Source organism: Nannobrachium achirus (genome assembly GCF_963921795.1).
Source record: "Nannobrachium achirus genome assembly, chromosome: 2".
NCBI lineage: Eukaryota > Metazoa > Chordata > Actinopteri > Myctophiformes > Myctophidae > Nannobrachium > Nannobrachium achirus.
The window spans coordinates 40373103-40393102 of NC_137811.1; the positions used below are offsets into that span (position 1 = coordinate 40373103).

Consider the following 20000-nt stretch of genomic DNA (forward strand, 5'->3'; position numbering starts at 1 on the left):
TTAGTGTAGAAGTGTCCTTGAGCAAGACTCTGAGCCCCTAATTGCTCCCGATGTGAAGGTTGGTGCCTTGCATGGTTTCCTCCACCATCGATGTATAAATGTGTGTGCGAATGGGTGAATGTAAGGCAGTGAAAGGCACAATCTATGTAAAGTGTCTTGGATAAAGGCACAATATAAATGCACCATTTACTTTTGGATACCTAGCCAAATAAGTACCTCTTTCATTCTATAACAGTCACAAACAGCATTCATCATAATATACCATTGTATTGCAATATTTCTAATACCTCGTTAGTTTACATGCTAAGTGATTAAATACAGCACGTCAGGGAATTACTGTAAGTACTGTGCATAAAGTACAAATATTGTGCAGGGAGTACCGTTTATAAAAACAGAGTCCAGCTTACTTCAAAACAAACAAAAGGGGAAAATAACGGACTAAACACCGTCTATTAATGGTACCTTAGAAAGTCCACAACTTGACTTGCTGTGTTGGCGTCTTCATGAACCAAAACACCAAGTGATTCTGTTAGACCCTCGAGAAATATCAGCTGCCCCTTTTCCTTTGCTTGGGGCAGACTCACACCCTGGCAACACAGCATTGAGACATTTACAGACATAATATTAATTTGACCACAGGAATAAAGAATTAGTCTTTGATATTGTCATCTACATAGTGAAGCTATACACCAACACCACATTTGCTATCAAATGGATACAGCTGAGGTGGGCACTAAGGACATCTGGACAGCAGGCACCTCTATGGAAAATTGGCTATTTTGTTCAAAATGTAAAACAAAATTAATAATAATAATAATATTAGAAAGAATATATGAAATTGTCAAGCTAATAGCACCTTTAAAGGACGACTTCACCACTTTTCAGCCCATAGTCATATAATGTTGACTAATGTTCATAATGAAACAGCACTATTTATTTCTACTCGGTCTGTGTCTCATATAGGAGGGCTGTGGACAGTCTTCAGAAGCCACATCTAGCAGTGACATCATCGGGCCGGGCCTACAGGTTAGGAGGCTGCCTGGGGCCCCACACACTCAGGGCTGTGTTTTGCTGTAGGCAAGTTCTTCTTTTCTTTCTTCTTTAAAAAGAAATAGAGAGAGAGATGTTTTTGGACGGTTCGGATGGTTTTGGAGTTGGACTAACCGGGCCACACTCCCTTTTCTGTGGAATATACACTATACTACCTACACTACACTCCCTTTTCTGTGGAACATACCACGGTTTCTCAACCACTGTGCCTTTGGCTATGAAAAGTGTGCCTTGACATAAAAAAAGGTTGGGAAACACTGTGTGACTACTACCTACACTACACTCCCCTTTTCTGTGGAATACACTGACTCCAAGTTAAATTCATGTTAACTGATATGCTGATATCTCATGATAAGTGAGCAGATATGTTCAACTAAATGGGAACATTTCCTGGTGACTTCACCCAGCCAACACTCCCTCTTCTGTGGAATACACTGACTAACCAATTAAAATGGGCACATTTCCAGATGTCTTCACCCAAGCCACACTCCCTTTTCTGTGGAATTTCTTGACTTCTGACTGCCCCGTTTCCCAAACAATAGGTCGGGACCCATTTGTGTATCGTGGACACATTTTTATGGGTCCTTTAATTTTTTGGTTTCCTACTTTTTGTTTTTAATTATTATTTCTGTAATTTAATCAAGGAAGATTTTAAGAAATTCCATAAATTAGAAAACATGTTGAAGAAGTAGTGAAAATAGACGATCTCCAAGTGACGTGTTGTGAGCTTGACTCTTGTAGACACTTATGTCTACATGACAAGAAGGAGACACAGGTGTCTACTGTCAACAAGAAAAAGAAAGAGGAGAAAGTGATAGTCAGCTGGGGCATTAAGGCCACTGTGACCTCAGGTTATGCCATTGGTTTGAGGGGCACAAGCCCGAATTGAAGGGCAATGACGGCCATGGCCTTCATGGCCTCCATGAAATTCCTGCCCTGGTTGCTACCTAACTTACCTTGAATATCGTTACCATGGATGTAATCAATCTACTGTAGCCCTTATATTTAATCATTTTGGGGATGTTGATGTTGTCATCTGCCCAATTGTCAATTTGGTAAAAATAAATTGGTTGAATAGAACTCATATTTTGGGACCATCGCTCCATTGTTCACAATGGTTTGTAATGCAGGCTGCTATCCCAGGAAGTCATGTGATCCAAGAGACACAGACCGAGTATAAAGATAGGTTGAAAAGTGGTGAAGTCGTCCTTCAAATGTAGAAACTTTATACCTTATTTGTCAAATGTTTAAGCATACGTTATGATCATGTTTACTTTCTTTTACTTAAGACCATTTTTCAAATATATTTTTACATTTTGGACTAAACAGACAATTTTGCATCGAGGTAGATGTCCCTTGTTCTCAACTTCCCACCTAACCTGTTACCTATCAAACCACAGAAGGTAAAGCAAAGTAGGCTACTCACCAGTCTCTGACTGACTGCACTGTAGTGACTGAAGGATTGAACAAGACCAAGAAAGCATACTTTGCAGCCCGCTGAAATATAGACATTTGTGATTAAAACCTGCACAATGTATTACTCTTGTTGCGGCAACACACACACTGCAGAATACAAACTCACCTCTTAGATAGAAGGAGAGGAAGTGATGAATGAGAAAGGAGGCATCAGTCTGTCTATCAGACACTAAGATAAATTCCCCCTGTAAGGAAATGTTAATCAAAGTTACTGTTAAGTGTGGTTCTTTGCCAGGTATATTCAGTTACAGAATACATTTTATATCATGATTATAGTGCTTGTGGACAGTGCAAAACATACAATAGCCGCAAATTGCAACTCTATATTTTTATTTTATTTTTAATAATTTATGTTGAATCTAGGGAACATCAATTTGGGACAAAATCGTATCAACCGACAACAAGATCATTCTACTTTTGGAGGATAAAAATGGTGGTCCATGGCTCAAATGCAGAATAAACTAGTGGGAATATGTGTGGCAAATTTCACGGTAATCGCAAGCTGCGTTGATGATTTGAAGCATTTTGTTCAAAAACGGAGCAATCCTGCAAACTTTGGAAGCTAATATTAGCCAATCAGGATGGAATATGAAATATCAGACGGATCGGACTTGATCACATGACTATAGAGATACTGTGTACCGATTTGCGTGATTTTTGGATAAAATCTCAAGGAGTAATATCCAAAAATGTGTTTTACATAAGTCGGTCCAAAGGTGGCGCTATAAAAGGCTGGTGTGAAAAATGCAGGGCAAAGGTTTATCCTTAGCCTCTAGGGAGTGCGCTTACAAAGTTTGAAACTAATCGGTGGAGTTATAGGTAAAACCACAAATCGGCCTGTTATAGCGCCACCATGAGGCTGATTTAAAAAAAAATAAGTGGCTTTTCTTCCTCGGCCTAGTGGGAACGTGTGTGCGCGATTTCATGATAATTGCACTTTGCGTTTGGGATTTGAGGCATTTTGTTCAAAACGGCTCAATCCTACAAACTTTGGAAGCCAATCTTAGCCAATCCGGATGGAATATGCAAAATCGGACAGATCTGTGTCGATCACATGACTGTCGAGATGCTGCCTACCGATTTGTAGGATTTTTTGACAAAATCTGTAAGAGTAGTGCACAGAAATGTGTTTTGTGAACATCGGCCACTAGGTGGCGCTAGAAAAGGCCCATTTGAAAAATTTAGGGCAGAGGTTCTAGATTGGCATCCAGGGAATGTGTGTGCTCACTTTGGCAGCGACCGGGCCAACGGCGACTGAGATTAGCTGCACACAAACTGTGAGGACACACGGACGGACGCACGGACGGACGGACGGACGGACGAAGGGGAAAACATACTCTCCCCCAAGCCTTCGGCTGGTGGAGACAATAATGGACCTTGATGGCTTGATATAAAAAGCAGTGGTGTAAAGTAACTAGTATATTTACTCAAGTACTGTACTTAAGTACAGGTTTGAAGTAGTTTTACTTTACTGGAGTATTTCCAGTTTTCAGTACTTTTACTTCCAACTCCACTACATTGTGAGCTTGTAGATCTGCTATTTTCAAAGGAGCTTTGTACATTAGATACAATAGAAAACTTGTGAAAGTACCTTCTACTTTTGGCACTTTAAGTACATTTTGATGCCAATACTTTTGTACTTTTACTCAAGTAAATTTAGATTTCCAGACTTTTACTTGTAAATTAGTATTTTCTACATTGCAGACACTTTTACTCAAGTAAAACATTTGAGTACTTTTGCCACCACTGATGAAAAGGGTTGAAATCCACAGGACTAGAAAAAACACATTAAACAAGACACGAAACGCCTAAAATCATCATCACCTGTTTGAAGCTTTCGGGACTGGTGTTGAGAATAGTGTTGAGCTCTGTAAACATAGCTGATGATCTATTCTGTTACCATTACCGTATGTACGAGAACAAATTCACTCTGGACTGAGAACAGATGCCCAGAATGTTTCCTCACGATTTCTTGGGATGCAGGGGTTTTAAAATAGGATATGCAGGTTAAAAGTCAAGCTTTTTGACTGCTTTCATTCCACTTAGCTTTAGCATGTAGCAACAGCTTCTTCTTCTGCTTTGCTTTACGAAATGGGCTGATCTTCTTCGTCGTTAGTTCTTCCTTTATGTTATTTGACAGTCGCCACCTACTGACAAGAAAAGGTACAGGACACAGAGTATGGACAGAACAGTTCACAGATGCAAGGTGACCATTTCTCGAGCCAGGCTCTCAAATAACTAAATGTCGACGACAACAACAGGTCCTCTATGCAATGGAGTTATGTACGTGACATAATATTCACTGCTACTTCTGTACATGCAACATGCACACAGATCCATGAGAAAAAGGGAGAAACCTCATTTACTTTCTGTGGGTAACTCCAGATGGAAAGATCACAGGTCAAAACTGCTTGTGTCGTGTACTGCCTGCTCTGCTGGAATAAGTAACTAAATCCAATCATTATTAATTATAGGCTACATCACATAATAGTAAATAAATGATTAATAATTTAATCGATTATTTATCATGCATACCAGCAACTATACTGATTCATTGTCGCATGCTAAAATTCACTGATCTTTATGTATACGTTCAGGTCTGCTGCTGGATAAATACATACATTAGATCTTCGGTGTGGGCAAAAAGAGGTCTCCACTTCCCCATCCTGCACAAGTATGCCACAAATATGACACAAACCACGGGGACAGACAATGGGGCTGTTAAGTCTGACATCATTTTGTAGGCAGAGGAGAACTTTTACTATTTACAAATTTGTCTTCTCTTTGCTGTTGAAAGGAAAGTGGTAGAATTATACTTTAGTCGTTATTTTTGTCTCGGATCTGTTGAAATAGCGAGGGACAGATATTGACAATAAATCTGCTTGGAGGTCTGACTACAAAATGATGTCACAGCTTAAAAGCCCCATAAAGAACCTGTGCCACACATCAAGCCAAGAAGAAAGGTTGCATTGAGACACAGAGGTTAAAAAAACATTATTCATTATACAACATGAATCACTTTATTATGAAGTGCATTATAAATGTATAAAACAGCTTGGGCATGTTTCTAAAATTCCTTTATCAAATGGACAGTTCAAACAATGTTTCGTTAATCACAAAAAAAACATTTTACATCTGCATTTCCACATTCCCAGGAAACAAATAAAGGTGACGGATGCTGACATCAATGTCATATGCTCCAATCTCCTACGTTGTCACCAACCACCACTGAACATAATTGTAGCCTAGGACAAGAGACTAGTTACCCTCTTGACAGTGGGCTGAGCCACCAGTTAAAGATTAAAGACAGCTACTTCATACTCATTCATACTAGGGTGAAGTGAGTAACTCCTCTCTTTTTTTTAGGTGATGGGGTGATGTCGGGAAGTAAAAGCAGGGAGATGTTTCAGGGTAAGCGCACTATGCAGTGAAGCGCTCTTCACCGCGGCTAATGACGTAATGTTGTACTTTTCGGACTTCAGAAAACTACACCACGGTGAACTGCTCTTCACCTTCTCTCAAGTATGAATGAGCCCGGACATGTGTGTGTGGCTGAAAATTAGACAACATGCTGACAACATACCATATTTCATTTCCTAGAATAGAGTTTGGGATTCTACCTGAAACAATTTTGAATTTCTTTATCTTTGCTATAGCCCTTTCAACAGTCGTTTCGAGCACATCTCCAACAGGAGCCTGTGTATTTGATTTGTTAAATGAAGGAACGTTCAACTTCAGACCCAATGACTCAACATCTTTCTCAATTAAAAAGCCTTTGTCAGCCATGAGCGCATCCCCTTTCTTTAGATAACCACATGAAATAAGACCCTCAAGTAATGAGGTGATTCCGCACTGGTTGAAGATGTCCCTGTCTGACATTGAACCTGGGAAAAGAGTGGAGATAAACATGACAGCTCCTCGAGGATCACATGCCATCAATGCTTTTAGTGTGTTGGTAGATTTGTAGTCAGAGAAGGTCTGGCTTTGTAGCTGTAATGAACTTGGCTTTTGCATTCTTAATGCTGTACAGTGAAGAATTCCAAATAAAGTTGGGTAGTCTGCCTTGTATTTATCTGGCATGTGTAAAGTGATTATATCTCTATGGGGCCATATAGATAAAGAACCAAGCTTGTTGTACATATAATCTACCCATGCTTTGAAAATGATGCTGACACTTGGTATGTCGATGTCAAACTTAAAAGCAAGGACTTTCATATCACAGTTGTTGCGTAGCTTCATAAGGACCATCAATAATTGTTGACGCAGGGGCATTTCCTTTATGTAACTATTGGTCTTTATATAGGTCAGGGCCAGGGGGATATTTGCCTGTGGGCATTCGCTACTGTTGGGAATCGTAAAGAAAGAACATAAATCATTATACTGGCTATATGTAAAACCTGTACAATACTCAAAGTGTCCGGGTATACTGCTTTTATATACCATCTCAGGGGTTAAACACTTAAGAGCTTTAATGTGTTTTTTGAGAAACTCAATTTCTTTTTTGTGAAGATTAAGTTCTGCTTTCAAGATGTTTTCTTGGTCCTCCAGTCTCTCCAAGGTGGTGTTGCTTTCTTGATGTCTCTCTGCAAACAAGATAACAAAAATAGATGTGTTAGATATGTTTTGAAGTTATCCACCTATTTCTGCGAGAATTTACTGTAGAATTATGTGTGGGACACATCCGGAGAACAGCAGACATACAAGCTCACGTCGCGTCGCAGATGCAACCGTTGTGAGCTTGTAGATCAGTCTCGGCTGGGACGCCGGAACTGCCGCACACCATCTAAGCAATGCACGATGGGACGTCGGAAACTTGTGAATAATGCTCATTTGTGTTATTACTAGGTTTATGTTCATTGTCATCTTCAGGTCCCTGAAGTCGAACACATATCTCTACAAAATGCAGCAGCAGCTTCATGCACTAGAGCTCAGAATATTCCACAGGCACTCTCAGAAGTATTCAATACAGCATCAGTCAGGGCGCCCGCTGGCCTACCGATCCAGGCGCATACCACATAGGTCTAATGCCTTGACAGCGACCCGATGACCTTTGCTGTGTGTCGTTTCCCATCTCTCCCCCCATTTCCTGTCAGTCTCCTGTCCTATCAATAAAGGCATAAAAGCCCAAAAACAAATCTTAAAAAAAAAAGATAATAATAATAATAGCCCAACAGATACAGAGGGAAACATTTGAGCAATGCGACAGTGACAAATGACACCAAGAAAGAAAAGGGAGAATAACGGCATTAAGATTTGGTGAAGTAATAAAAATGAAACCAATCTCAGGGAAGTATGCCCAGTCTCTGTACTACCCTAGTACTTTCACATCTGAACTAGGAACTCTGCAGTATTGCAGGTTCTAGGAACAAGCCTGCAACCAAAAACAAGTATCTTAAGATATTTCCTAAAAGAAATATCCACAACTGTGGTGTCCAGTGGTGTGTTCTGCTGTGATACGGGGTATAAGATTTGTTTTTAGAAAAAGCGTATGCCCTCGTGAAAATTTGAAAGTAGCGTATCTGATATGCACTAGAGGCGCTTGGCCACAGAAATGACCGCGGACCGTAGTTCCGAAGCGATTCACACACATAAACTTAACAATAGACCAGACTCACTTAGTATTCAAACTGCGCGTCATATCGCACTGTATGTATAAGTGCAAAGTAACTAACATTCGTCTAGAGGTTCTGTCTGTCATTTGTTTTTCCAGGTAGAAGTTATTGGATTTTTCCCCACTTCTTTTGCAAGTGCATTTTTTTCCTTTAGCCTATAACTGTATGTTCTGTTTCATTCCCTCCTGACTGCCAGTAGGCAGTAACAATAGTGAATAATGGATCTCGCGCTCCGCGCAGGTCGAGTCTTTATAAAAACAAAGTCATGTGACACGCAGGCTACCTGTGCGCCCGGTACATAAGCACGTCATAGCCTGCGCGCGGCCTCTTTGAATCTCTCGCTACCTGACGTGCATCGCGGGTGGTAAGTATCGCTTCGGAGAATCCGTTCATCGGTTCTGTTGTTTGCAGGTCCAAAGAGACTAAAGACACTACGTGTTGTTTGGTGAGTTGACATCCTGCCTGCGACGGTTGTCGAGAGCGCAATTTATTGCCCTCTTAAGGCTGTGGTTGTCACTCTCTACCTCTCTTTGTTTGTTGTGAGTGAGCGTGGCTCGCTCACCAGCTACACACACTGTCTTGATATAGCGTGTTGTGTGATAGCAATCCTTCCATAGGGTGTCGGTCGTGTGTGCGGGTGCCCGCAGCACTCGCCCGATCTACCCGTTTATAATTTGATTATTGTTTAATTATAGAAATAATAATTTATATTGAAATATATTGTATATATATATATTTTTGAATATTGAATATATATATATATATATAATATAAATTACATTAAAAGTTAAGCTGACAGCAGCCTACTAGGGCTGTTAACTGCTGTCTAGCTATAGTGTGGCTGGAGGTTCCCAATGCGCTCTGTGTTTACAGTTCTCGCTGGGATTGCCTAGTCATTAATAAATTCTAATTGACATTGAAGCTGACAGCAGTCTACTAGGGCTGTTAACTGCTGTCTGTCTGTTGCTGGAGGTTACTGACGCGTTCTGTTGTACAGTTCTCGCTTGTATTGCCTAGCTACACAACCTAATTGGCTGGTTATGGCATGTACGTCCTGTCAAGTTCAACTCCAGGTCGAGGATGGCCATGACCTGTGCCCAACATGCTTGGGTATCGGTCATCTCAGAGAAGCTCTGACTGACCCATGCATGAATTGTGGCCTCCTGCCTCTCGCTGTTAGAGAGGCTAGGCTGCGTGCGGTGGAGAACCTCCTGCATAGAGGAGACCAGCTTCCACCCTCTGGGGTCCCTTCTGGGGGGAAGGAGAAAAAGCGCAAGCGCGGTTCTCGCGATGGGCACGTTCACTCTGCCCGAAAGAAGTCAGCTACTGTCACGGCTCCATATCGCCATGAAATGGACGATTTGCGAGCTGAAGTAGAGCGCCTTAAGGCGATGGTACAGAGGCCACCACCTCCCTCACCGCAGGCAGGGTTTGAGTCGGAGGAGGACGAGTCTGACGTTTTGTCAACTAGAGCTTCAGACTCTATGTTCCAGGACTATGTTCCTGGGCGTGGGTCTCAGGGTGGTGCTGAGCCTGTGAGTGAACAGGCACCGGCTTCGACTGCTCTCTTCGCATTCAATCCGACTTTTTCACCATTTCTCAGACGTTTGAATGCAGAGAGTATGCACTGGGTATCCACGGAGGAGTATCCACGGTATCCTGTTCTCCGTGCACTTTGAAGTACGCATGCGCCGATATCTCTCGCCTTGAATATTGTTCCCCTCAGGGGAATCGAACCCAAACCGTGGGTTTGTTGCATCCGTGCTCTACTGACTGAGCTAATGAACGGATGATGTGACTCCTTTTTTGTGCATTTATCTTTGACGTGGATAGTGGGGTAGGCGTGGATAGTGAGGGACTGAATATTTACTATTCTGTCCATAACGGCACATAACTCGGTAACGCGGCTGAGTGGGATTGGTTACACCGGGGAACAGAGCATACTTGGCATCTGGTTCGAGGCTGGGATTCACCTCAGGTTTTATTTTTGCGCTCCTCTGAGGTTGACCACTAGATGTCGACATTTTACTACTAATATCTCTGCATTGGTGAGATATTGGATACTGGATATCCAAGTATCCTGGATACTTTCTGCATTGAAGAGTCTGAAAGCACGTGAATATTTCGCATTAAGTGCGTTGATATCATTCGAACCAGGTGGAACAGGCTCAGGACGGCTCTGAGACTTCCCGCAGGAGCTCAGGAAGCACTGAGCTAAGAGGGCCCTGCACATTGCATGCAACGCTACGTGCTGCCCTAGCTAAGGCTGGTCTGGATGAACCGCCAGCCTCTAATGTGGTGAGTAACCCCTTCTTCAAACGGGTTCCTGCTGTTCCACTGTTTGCTGTCCCACCCTCGCCTCACTATTTAGATCAGTTGAGGCAGTGCTGGCCTAATCCACTTGCACCTGCCCGTCGAGGCAAGGATGCAAGAACCCTGGCCTCCATGAAGGACGCAGACCAAAATGGACTGGTTCACATTCCTCCTGTGGACCAGTGCATTGCAGCGCTGGTTCTTCCTCCAGATCAGGCTATGAAGAGCAATGCCAGCTGCCCCAGCCCACAGTGCCAGGTCACGGACACCCTTCTGTCAAAGGCATACGATTCTGCTGCCTGTATGGCCCGTATGGGGAACTCTCTCTCTGTGCTCCTCCTCGCCCAGTCCAAGATTTTGGAGAGCGAGCAACCAAGGAGTGAGTTGGGCGACTTTAATGATGTGGCGCTTGAGACCTTCGCTTTAATGTCGAGGGAACTTGGCCGGTTGATGTCCACCCTGGTCGTGGCACGACGTCAGGTGTGGGTCGCCCAGGCCCCAAAGGTGTCTGATGAGATGAAGAAGGTGCTTCGGCAGCTTCCGGTTGTGCCAGGCCAGTTGTTTGGGCCAGTGGCAGAACAAAAAATAGAAGCTTGGCAGCTGTCACGGCAGGCTTCGGAAGCCTGGGGACAGCGGGGTAGAGGCACGATGGCACCCCCCGCTCGACCCTCTAGGCCTCTGGGCGCACGGGATCCGCGGCGCTCAGCCTACGTGGATTCTCAACCGCAGCCCTGGCAACGTGACCAGGCAGATGGCAACATCAGCCCAGAGGTGGACAGCGGCCACCTCAAAAGCCCAGGGGTGGGCGGTGGCATACCCAGCGCCCCCCCAAGCCCCCAAATTACCCTCCAGGCAAAGCCTGAGGACCTGGGGCCGGCGGTGGGCAGATTTTCACAGCAGCACCTGAAGTATTGGGCAGACCATGCCAACGACGCATGGGTCTTGGCAACAATGTCTCATGGTTACAGGTTACAGTTCCTCCGCCGGCCCCCACCACCTTCAGGGGTCAGAGTGACCTCAGTCACAGACCCCGTGAAGGCCCAGTGTTTGTCACAAGAGGTGGCCAAGCTCTTGGACAAACGAGCAATAATACCGGTTCACCCTCGTTCACAGAGCGATGGGTTTTACTCCACCTACTTTCTGATCCCAAAGAAAGACGGGTCTCTCAGGCCTATACTGGACCTAAGAGGGTTAAATGTGTACCTCAAGGTCCTTCCGTTTCGGATGCTTCGCCCAGTCGACGTCGTGCAGACGATCGTTCGGGGGGAGTGGTTTACCTCCATAGACCTAAAAGACGCCTATTTTCATGTGCCTATACACCCAGAGCACAGAAAATACCTCCGCTTTGCCTTCCAAGGCCAAGCCTACCAGTTTGCCGTTCTGCCGTTCGGCCTGTCTCTGGCTCCCCGCATCTTCACAAGATGTATGAGGGCAGCCTTGACATCGCTATGTCTGTCAGGAGTGAAGATACTTCCCTACCTCGACGACTGGCTTATATGCGCCCCCTCGTTCAGGGAGGCAGAACAGGTGACAGCCAGAGTCCTCTCTCACATCGAGGCACTGGGAATGTCTGTGAACCTCGAAAAGAGCTTGTTGCTTCCAATGCAACAGACCACCTTTATCGGCATGTCCCTGAATTCGCTATCGATGCAGGCACGGCCGACACCACAGAGGGTGAAGAAAATACACAACCTCCTGCGGTCTTTCCGCCTGGGGGCAATGGTGACTGTCCGGACGTGGCTCAGACTGCTTGGCATGCTGACCTCAGTCTCAGCAATCACTCCTCTGGGGCTGTTACATCTACGCCCACTACAGAGGTGGTTCAATGGCCTTCACATGGACCCCTGTCTACACAGTAAGGTCAAGGTCAGAGTCACTCGCAGTTGCATTGTTTATCTCCGCCGGTGGCGGGACAGTGCATTCCTGCTCCATGGTGTTCCTCTCGGCTCGGTCCCGGCGAGACGAGAGGTAGTGACAACAGATGCCTCAACTCAAGGTTGGGGCGCGGTATGGCAGAAGAGGTCAGTCCAGGGAGTATGGTGCCCTCGGTGGAGAGGACGCCATATCAATGTGTTAGAACTCAGGACTGTTTCCTTGGCGCTGAAGCACTTCTTGCCCTATCTCAGGGGGAAGCATGTGCTCATTCGGACAGACAGCACCTCAGTGGTGTTTCATGTCAACCATCAAGGGGGGGACCAGGTCTCTGGAGTCCCTGAGGGAAGCCAAGCGGCTGTGGACATGGGCTTATCCTCTATTTGCCTCAATGAGAGCAATGTACCTGCCAGGCAGAGTAAACACTGTGGCAGATTATCTGTCTCGTCAGAGACTGCCCTCTGGGGAGTGGAGATTGCACCCCCAGGTGGTCCAGTTGATTTGGGATCGGTACGGGGTAGCCAGAGTAGATCTCTTTGCCTCAGAGAGCACAACCCATTGTCCTCTGTGGTTCAGTCTGGCAGAGACCAGTGCCCCACTGGGGATGGACGCTCTCGCCAACACCTGGCCGAGAGCGCTCCTTTATGCGTTTCCTCCGATCCCCCTGTTGTTGCCTCTGCTCCACAGGGTGAGATCATCGGGCCACAAGGTTCTTTTGGTGGCCCCCAGATGGCCCTCGAGAATATGGTTTTCAATTCTCCTCAGTCTTTTGGACGGGGACCCTTGGCAGCTTCCAGTGAGGACGGACCTCCTGTCCCAGCTGGACGGGAAGGTATGGCATCCATCACCGAGCCTCCTTCAGCTCTGGGTATGGCCATTGAGGGGGATCAGTCACTCTTGAGTGGGCTCGACCCCTCGATATGTGAGACCTTGCGGAGTGCGAGAGCCCCATCCACAAGGTTAACTTACTCTTACTGCTGGGCTGCTTTCTCATCATGGTGCAGCGACAAGGGTTTAAACCCAGTCTCTTGCCCTGTAGAACATGTACTGCAGTATTTGCAGGACCTACTTAATGCTGGCCGTGCAGCCTCTACTTTAAGGGTGCACGCGGCTGCTATATCCGTTAATCATAGCCATATTGATGGCAGGACAGTTGGAGCGCATTACTGGGTGACACAGTTTCTGCGTGGTGCCAGGAGGTTGCACCCCCCTACGGTGAGGCGTGCAGCGACTTGGGACCTGCCTCTTGTCCTGCAGACATTGAGCGGGCGCCCTTTGAGCCCATGGCGGGGGCGTCCTTGAGCGTATTATCTATGAAGACTGCGTTTCTGTTAGCAGTTACGACAGCTAAGCGTGTGAGTGAGCTCCACGCACTTTCTATTAGTCCAGCTTGCCTTCATTGGAAGGCAAACGACTCTGGGGTCATACTTAGGCCGAATGTCTCATTCCTGCCTAAAGTCTTGCCCCCCAGTCATATGAACCAGACTATAGAGTTGGCGGCATTCCATCCTCCCCCGTTTACATCCGAGGTGGAGGAAAGAGCCAACTTGGTGTGTCCAGTCCGTGCGTTGCGACTGTATGTTCAGGCAACACAGGGCTTTAGACGCTCAGAGCAACTGTTTGTTTGCAATGGCGGAAAGAATAGGGGATGCGCACTGTCTAAACAGCGACTATCCCACTGGGTGGTTGACACGATTAAAAAGGCTTACGAGGTAGCCGATATTCCACTTCCCTCAGGTGTTACATGCCACTCCACCAGAGGCATATCCACGTCCTGGGCGGCAATGAAAGGAGTGTCACTGACAGACGTGTGTGCGGCGGCGTGTTGGACGACGCCCAGCACCTTCGCGAGGTTCTACCGCCTTGATGTGGCCTCTGGATCCTCACTGGCGTCAGCGATCCTGCCACTGGCTGCTACAGCAGACTAGTAGGTGGGTACAATTCCTCGTGACACTTCTGGTACAAGTCATCCACTATTGTTACTGCCTACTGGCAGTCAGGAGGGAATGAAACAGAACGGAAGTTACGAATGTAACTATGGTTCTGTGAATTCCTGGATGACTGCCAGTAATGCTGGTCACTCGGAATCTTTCAGGGCGAGAAGATTCTTAGAGGCCGCGCGCAGGCTATGACGTGCTTATGTACCGGGCGCACAGGTAGCCTGCGTGTCACATGACTTTGTTTTTATAAAGACTCGACCTGTGCGGAGCGCGAGATCCATTATTCACTATTGTTACTGCCTACTGGCAGTCATCCAGGAATTCACAGAACCATAGTTACATTCGTAACTTCCGTTATCGTCGCCGCCAGCCTGATAGGCATGGCAGAGACTATGTTCTTGCCCCTGTCCGTCCGTCCGTCCGTCCGCGTGTCCTTCCGTCTGTGGACAGCTAATCTCCGGCATCGTTGGCACGATGGCAGCGAAACTGTGCATGCACACTCCCTGGGTGCCAGAACAGAACCTCTGCCCCCAGTTTTTCACATGGGCCTGTTAGAGCGCCACCAGGAGGCTGGTTTGTGCAAAGCATTTTTGGACAGTCCTACAGATTTTGTCCAAAAATCACACAAATCTGTATACAGTCATTAAACAAAACGGGTCTTTTCGATTTTTCAAATTCCATCCTGATTGGCTAAGATTGGCTTCCAAAGTTTGCAAGAGTGCTCCCTTTTGAACAAAACGCCTCAAATCATGAACACAGAGTGCGATTTCCGTGAAAGTTTGCACGCATATTCCCACTAGGCAGAGGAAGAAATGTCACTTGATTTTTTTTTTCAAATCAGCCTCATGGTGGCACTATACCACGCCAATTTGTGTTTTTACCTATAACCCCACGATCAGTGTAAAATGTATGCGCACTCCCTAGAGGCCAAGGAAAAAAAAAATTCACATCTGACTTTTATAGCGCCACCAGGAGACTTATGTTAAACATTTATGGATATTACTCCTTCAGATTTTATGCTAAAATCACACAAATCGGTACACAGTATCTCTATAGTCATGTGATCAAGACAGATCTGTCCGATATTTCATATTCCAATGTTTGCAGGATTTCTCAGTAAAAAAAAGAAAAAAGAAGACCCAGATTTCTGTAAAGTTTTGCATGCACATTCCCACTAAGTCAAGGAACAAATGCCATCCTTTTCACATTGCCCTGTTATAGTGCCACCAGCAGGTCAACTTTTGCAACACACATTTTGGGAAATAACTCAAATCATGAATGCAGAGTCAGATTACACTGAAAGGCCGAAGAAGACATGGCACCCTTTTCACATTAGACTATTACAGCACCACCACAATAACATACCAGATCTGGCAGAGACCTGTGCTCGGAAGAGCCCTTCTTCTAGCTGCTGCTGAAATGTGTGAGGAGCCAAAACTAAAGATACAAAAAGACAAAGTCTGATTATTTTTTGGACTTTACGTGTGGTCGAAGTGAATGCTGCTTTGACAATCTCAAAATTACACAACTGCCATTATCAAATACAGGCATTACAGGGGCAGCTGCTACTTGGTGGACTTGAATTTTGTGACTTTGTACTAAATACAACAGAGTGTAAATTTATAGAGCGAGATTACAGAGACAGTCCATTCACTAACCAAATGGTTGATAAACTATTTACATTTCAGCAGAAATACTACTGCAATGAGAAACGAATTACCAGTACCAGTGTTCTCCATCATATGGCTGACTGTGCTGGTGGTGGTCTGTGCTGTGTCTTCTGCAATGCTGCGGGTCTCTCCTGGGTCTGCTGCCGTGCTGCTGGTCTGTGCTACGGTCTCTTCTGCCACAGTGTTGTCTGTGCTTGCCTGTTCTCTCTTTGCCATTTTGCCGTCCTTACTGTGCCTTTGTCTAAAAAACAAGAATAAATGTACGGTATTCTGATCTGAGTTGTAATGTTACTGCAAAAGAGTGTGACATTAAGAGTTATGTATGTTATCACACAACCATCCTATATGGCAAGCTATTTAATTAATTATGTAGGATTGTTCTTCTTATAATACAATTGTTAAGTATGTTAACATAATAATGCTCTGTGTCAAATTGTCATTGTCACCTATGCCTTTACTGAGATGGCTGAGGGAAATGGAAAATTAAGATGGCATCCAAGGTCTACAGAACGTACTATAATCCGATATTCAACTTTGTTGATAAGGGTTGAGCGTTGAGTAATAATAACAGTAACAATTTACTTCCAACAGGACCAAGTGGGGTATACTTTGGGTATGATTTATTTTTCTAAATGAGGTTTAGGTCATTCAATGCTTGTTGATGTGGGACACTGGGTACAATCCCACAGCATCTGGGAGCTCATTTGGAAATGTTATCACTTCTACCTCCTGTCTAATCTGGGGAGTAACTGGATTTACTTGAGTACATGTTTTGATATCAGCCTCTGTCGTATTCTACATAAAAAAGGATGGCCATAGGAATGATAGCTGTGCTTGTACCGGTACTTCCAAAAATCGATGTATTCTAACCAGCAAGACACCCTAAGGGCGAGAATGGGATCAACTTTGACCAAAAGAATGCACAGACTTGGTTGGTTTAAGTTGGACACAATGTGGCCATATTTTCCCAAATATGGATGGAGATAACCGACGCCTGACTTCATAGATGTTTGACGTCATAGACCACGAGACTGACAATCTGTCCATATATGGGAACTCCCAGATATGGGCTATATGGGCATTCCCAGATATGTGCTTAATATTGATGACATCAGGGATCTTCTCCATATATGGGCACAAAAGGGATTGTATTAGTGTGATTTCCCTAACAGGGCATCATCTGGGAATACCCATGTATGGAATATTGACTATCGGGCCGGGTAGGGCGTAAAATGTATGCCAATTAGTAAGGCCAGACAGGGCCTTAAGTTGGGACATCCCAGTTAGAGCCAGGCTGAGCTGGTCGAGTCATCATTAGTTTGTTATTAAGGCATTGAAGGACCTAAAATCACCTTTAGAAAATAAATCTTACCCAAAGTATAATCAACTTGGTCCTGTTGGATTTTTATTGGCCAACACTCAACTCTTAGCAACCAAGTCAATACAGTCATGTGTCAGAGACATTCCAGTGTGGTTTCACATATAGCCTATATGTGACATGTATATGATATGATATAGGCCTAGAAACCCCCTATAAAAACCTGTCCAGCAGTTGGTTTCAAATGTAAAACGTTATCTTACAAATGTCTGCCTTCATTGTTATGTAAACAGGCAGAACAGCTGTCTGATTAAAATAAAGAAATATCTGACCCCAGGCCCAGAATGCTTTTGAGAAATAGGAAAAGCCATGTTATGAGCAATATTAGATAACATGAATTATTTTGTAACAACAACGCTAGTCTGCATACTGTATAATGAGTAGAATAATCCGGTTTAGTCTACAAACTTTACCTTTTTGCTTTTGGATTAGAAGGTTTAGCAGGTTTAGCAGACGTTTCTGTTGCATCCATGGGGTTTGGAAACCGTTCACTTGGTGCCCCATCAACAAAGTGCTTAAAAATGGAACATAAACAAAATATATTACAGAATGATATCTATACACAGCCAGTGGTGTAAGGTAACTAAGTACATTTATTTACTTAAGTATTATACTTAAGTACAATTGAGTAGCCTATTGTTATATTGTGGTATAGATACTTTTTACTTAAAGTAAAACATTTGAGTACTTTTCCCAGACTGAAAAGTACTATAAGTAATAATTCCAATGTTGGCTAGCTATATAGCCATAAATCATAACTCTTGTAGAGTGCTTTTATTTTAATTACGTTATCTCTCTCTAGATAACGTCCTAAAATAAAAGCACTCTACAAGATTTGTGATTTATCATTTATGGCTAGGCTAGCTAGAGAAGATACCAATTATAAACACAATCCATCCATTAACTCTTAAGGTTAAGTCTCAAAGCTTGGCCATTATTACTGAATACTGTTCATCTTCTTACCTTAGAGCAGATGTAGGTGTGTTTACTTATTTTCGACGTGTTGAACTGCCAAAAAGGACGTCCACAGAGCCTTATCCAGATTAGACATTTTTTGTTGTTTACATTGGGTTTGGGGAACGGGATGAAGCGTATTCCTGGACATCTCTCTGGGTAGCGGGTGTCACTTTTACAAGTGCCCCAACAACACCGTTTGACCATGTTTACGATAAAAAAAACAACAAGGCTGTCAGACAGCAGCGGTAGGTCTACAGCTTTGTTTTGGTTAGCTACAAAGCTAACAAAGTTACAGTACCCGGACCGGATTTCTGCCAGTTTAGTGGAAAGAAACACGTGGCGCCGAGTCACTACAACGTGTATTGCGTTCCGAAGTGTTCCTTTTTTACAATGACAAAGTAAAACAAAACAAAAATAGTTTAAATATAGTTTAAATGTCGATTCAAGGCAAATGAAAACTACTAGTACGCTCCTCTTCCATTGTTGTGAACGATAGACAGCACAGGATGTTTTGTCCAACCGGTCCGAATAACCCGCCCCGGATGTAGCAACAGGGAAGGATTTTTCTAGTTGGCCAGCCATGTTGGCCAGTCGCTGCGCGTGTGCGGGTTTCCCAACTGGTCTTGGGCCTTAAGCTAGATGCAGAATAGACCCAAATTTAGAGTGAACTTTAGACTCAAATCTTTGCTTCAATACATATCATTTTGAGGGTCCTTGACTTGACATTGTTTGAGAACCACTGCAACATACATTTTTCAGAAAACTGTTAGGATTTAAGACATTTTGTAGAATCGGCCTACATCAGTAGTTATTGGACCCCCAAAATGAAACAGACCCCTATATCTCAAAATATTTTGTTCCAGGGACCCCCAGAAGCGAATATTTGCGTTAAAAATGTCCATGCTGAATGTGGGTCTTGCCTTAAGCTAGATGCAGAATAGATATACGTAGCTCTACTAGCTCAGAGTCTGAGCTACGGGTCTGAGCCTCAGACCCGTTGCCAAACACAAAGGTCGCTGCATAGCCAGTTACTCATCTGCAAGGTGTAAATATGGCCTATAGAGGGCGCCACCTCACCTCTACCCTCCCTTACCCAATCCCAAACACACGCCCGCACAAACACATGCAGAAGTGTGTGTGTGTGTGTGTGTGTGTGTGTGTGTGTGTGTGTGTGTGTGTGTGTGTGTGTGTGTGTGTGTGTGTGTGTGTGTGTGTGTGTGTGTGTGTGTGTGTGTGTGTGTGTGTGTGTGTGTGTGTTTGTTTGTGCACGCGTGTGTGATTGATTGATTGATTGATTGATTGATTGATTGATTGATTGATTGATTGATTGATTGATTGATTGAAGACTTTATTAGAGGTTTGCATTGGAAAAGGTAGGCTACATGACAGCTATGGTTTACTGGTACATAAGGTGAAGGTCAACTAAAGGATAAACACCACAAGAAAGCTTTTGGCTTGTTTCAATGGGGGTCCTTTTTTAACTGATATATAACATTGAATGACAGACAAATAAAACACAGTACTATGCAGAAAATATCATCCAAAAACTGTCGTAAAACAAAATATTTATTTATGTATTTACAGTAGCAAGATTTCTTACCACTTTCGGTAGGGCGTTCCACATTTTTGCAGCATAGCAGGAGAACAAATTGAACCCGTTGTTTGAGCCAAATCTGGGTTGGACGTGATCTGTGGAGCTGCCTCTGGTGCTGTAAGTAATTTGAATATCCTT

The 20000-nt window shown here is 44.2% G+C and overlaps 2 protein-coding genes across 2 annotated transcripts in view; both read right to left on the reverse strand.

Annotated features, from left to right (window-relative positions):
* Nucleotides 1–4455, reverse strand: part of elp6 (elongator acetyltransferase complex subunit 6) — a 7561-nt gene extending 3106 nt beyond the window's left edge. Inside the window, exons 1-4 of the mRNA XM_080746919.1 lie at nt 4351–4455; nt 2633–2711; nt 2477–2547; nt 463–587 (exon numbers count right to left, since the gene is read on the reverse strand). Coding sequence (XP_080603045.1) covers nt 463–587; nt 2477–2547; nt 2633–2711; nt 4351–4404 — 329 coding nt within the window. The 5' untranslated portion in view covers nt 4405–4455. The remainder of the gene's footprint in view (nt 1–462; nt 588–2476; nt 2548–2632; nt 2712–4350) is intronic.
* Nucleotides 4456–4540: 85 nt separating this feature from the next.
* Nucleotides 4541–18397, reverse strand: LOC308298329 (uncharacterized protein; the record flags this gene model as incomplete). The annotated part of the gene is made up of 6 exons (XM_080741910.1): nt 18275–18397; nt 17725–17825; nt 15990–16174; nt 15629–15700; nt 6380–7109; nt 4541–4673 (listed from the first exon to the last, which is right to left on the reverse strand). Exons 2-6 carry the CDS (start codon nt 17781–17783, stop codon nt 4541–4543), a joined length of 1179 nt encoding a protein of 392 aa, XP_080598036.1. The 5' UTR covers nt 17784–17825; nt 18275–18397.
* Between the last annotated feature and the right edge of the window lie 1603 nt (nt 18398–20000).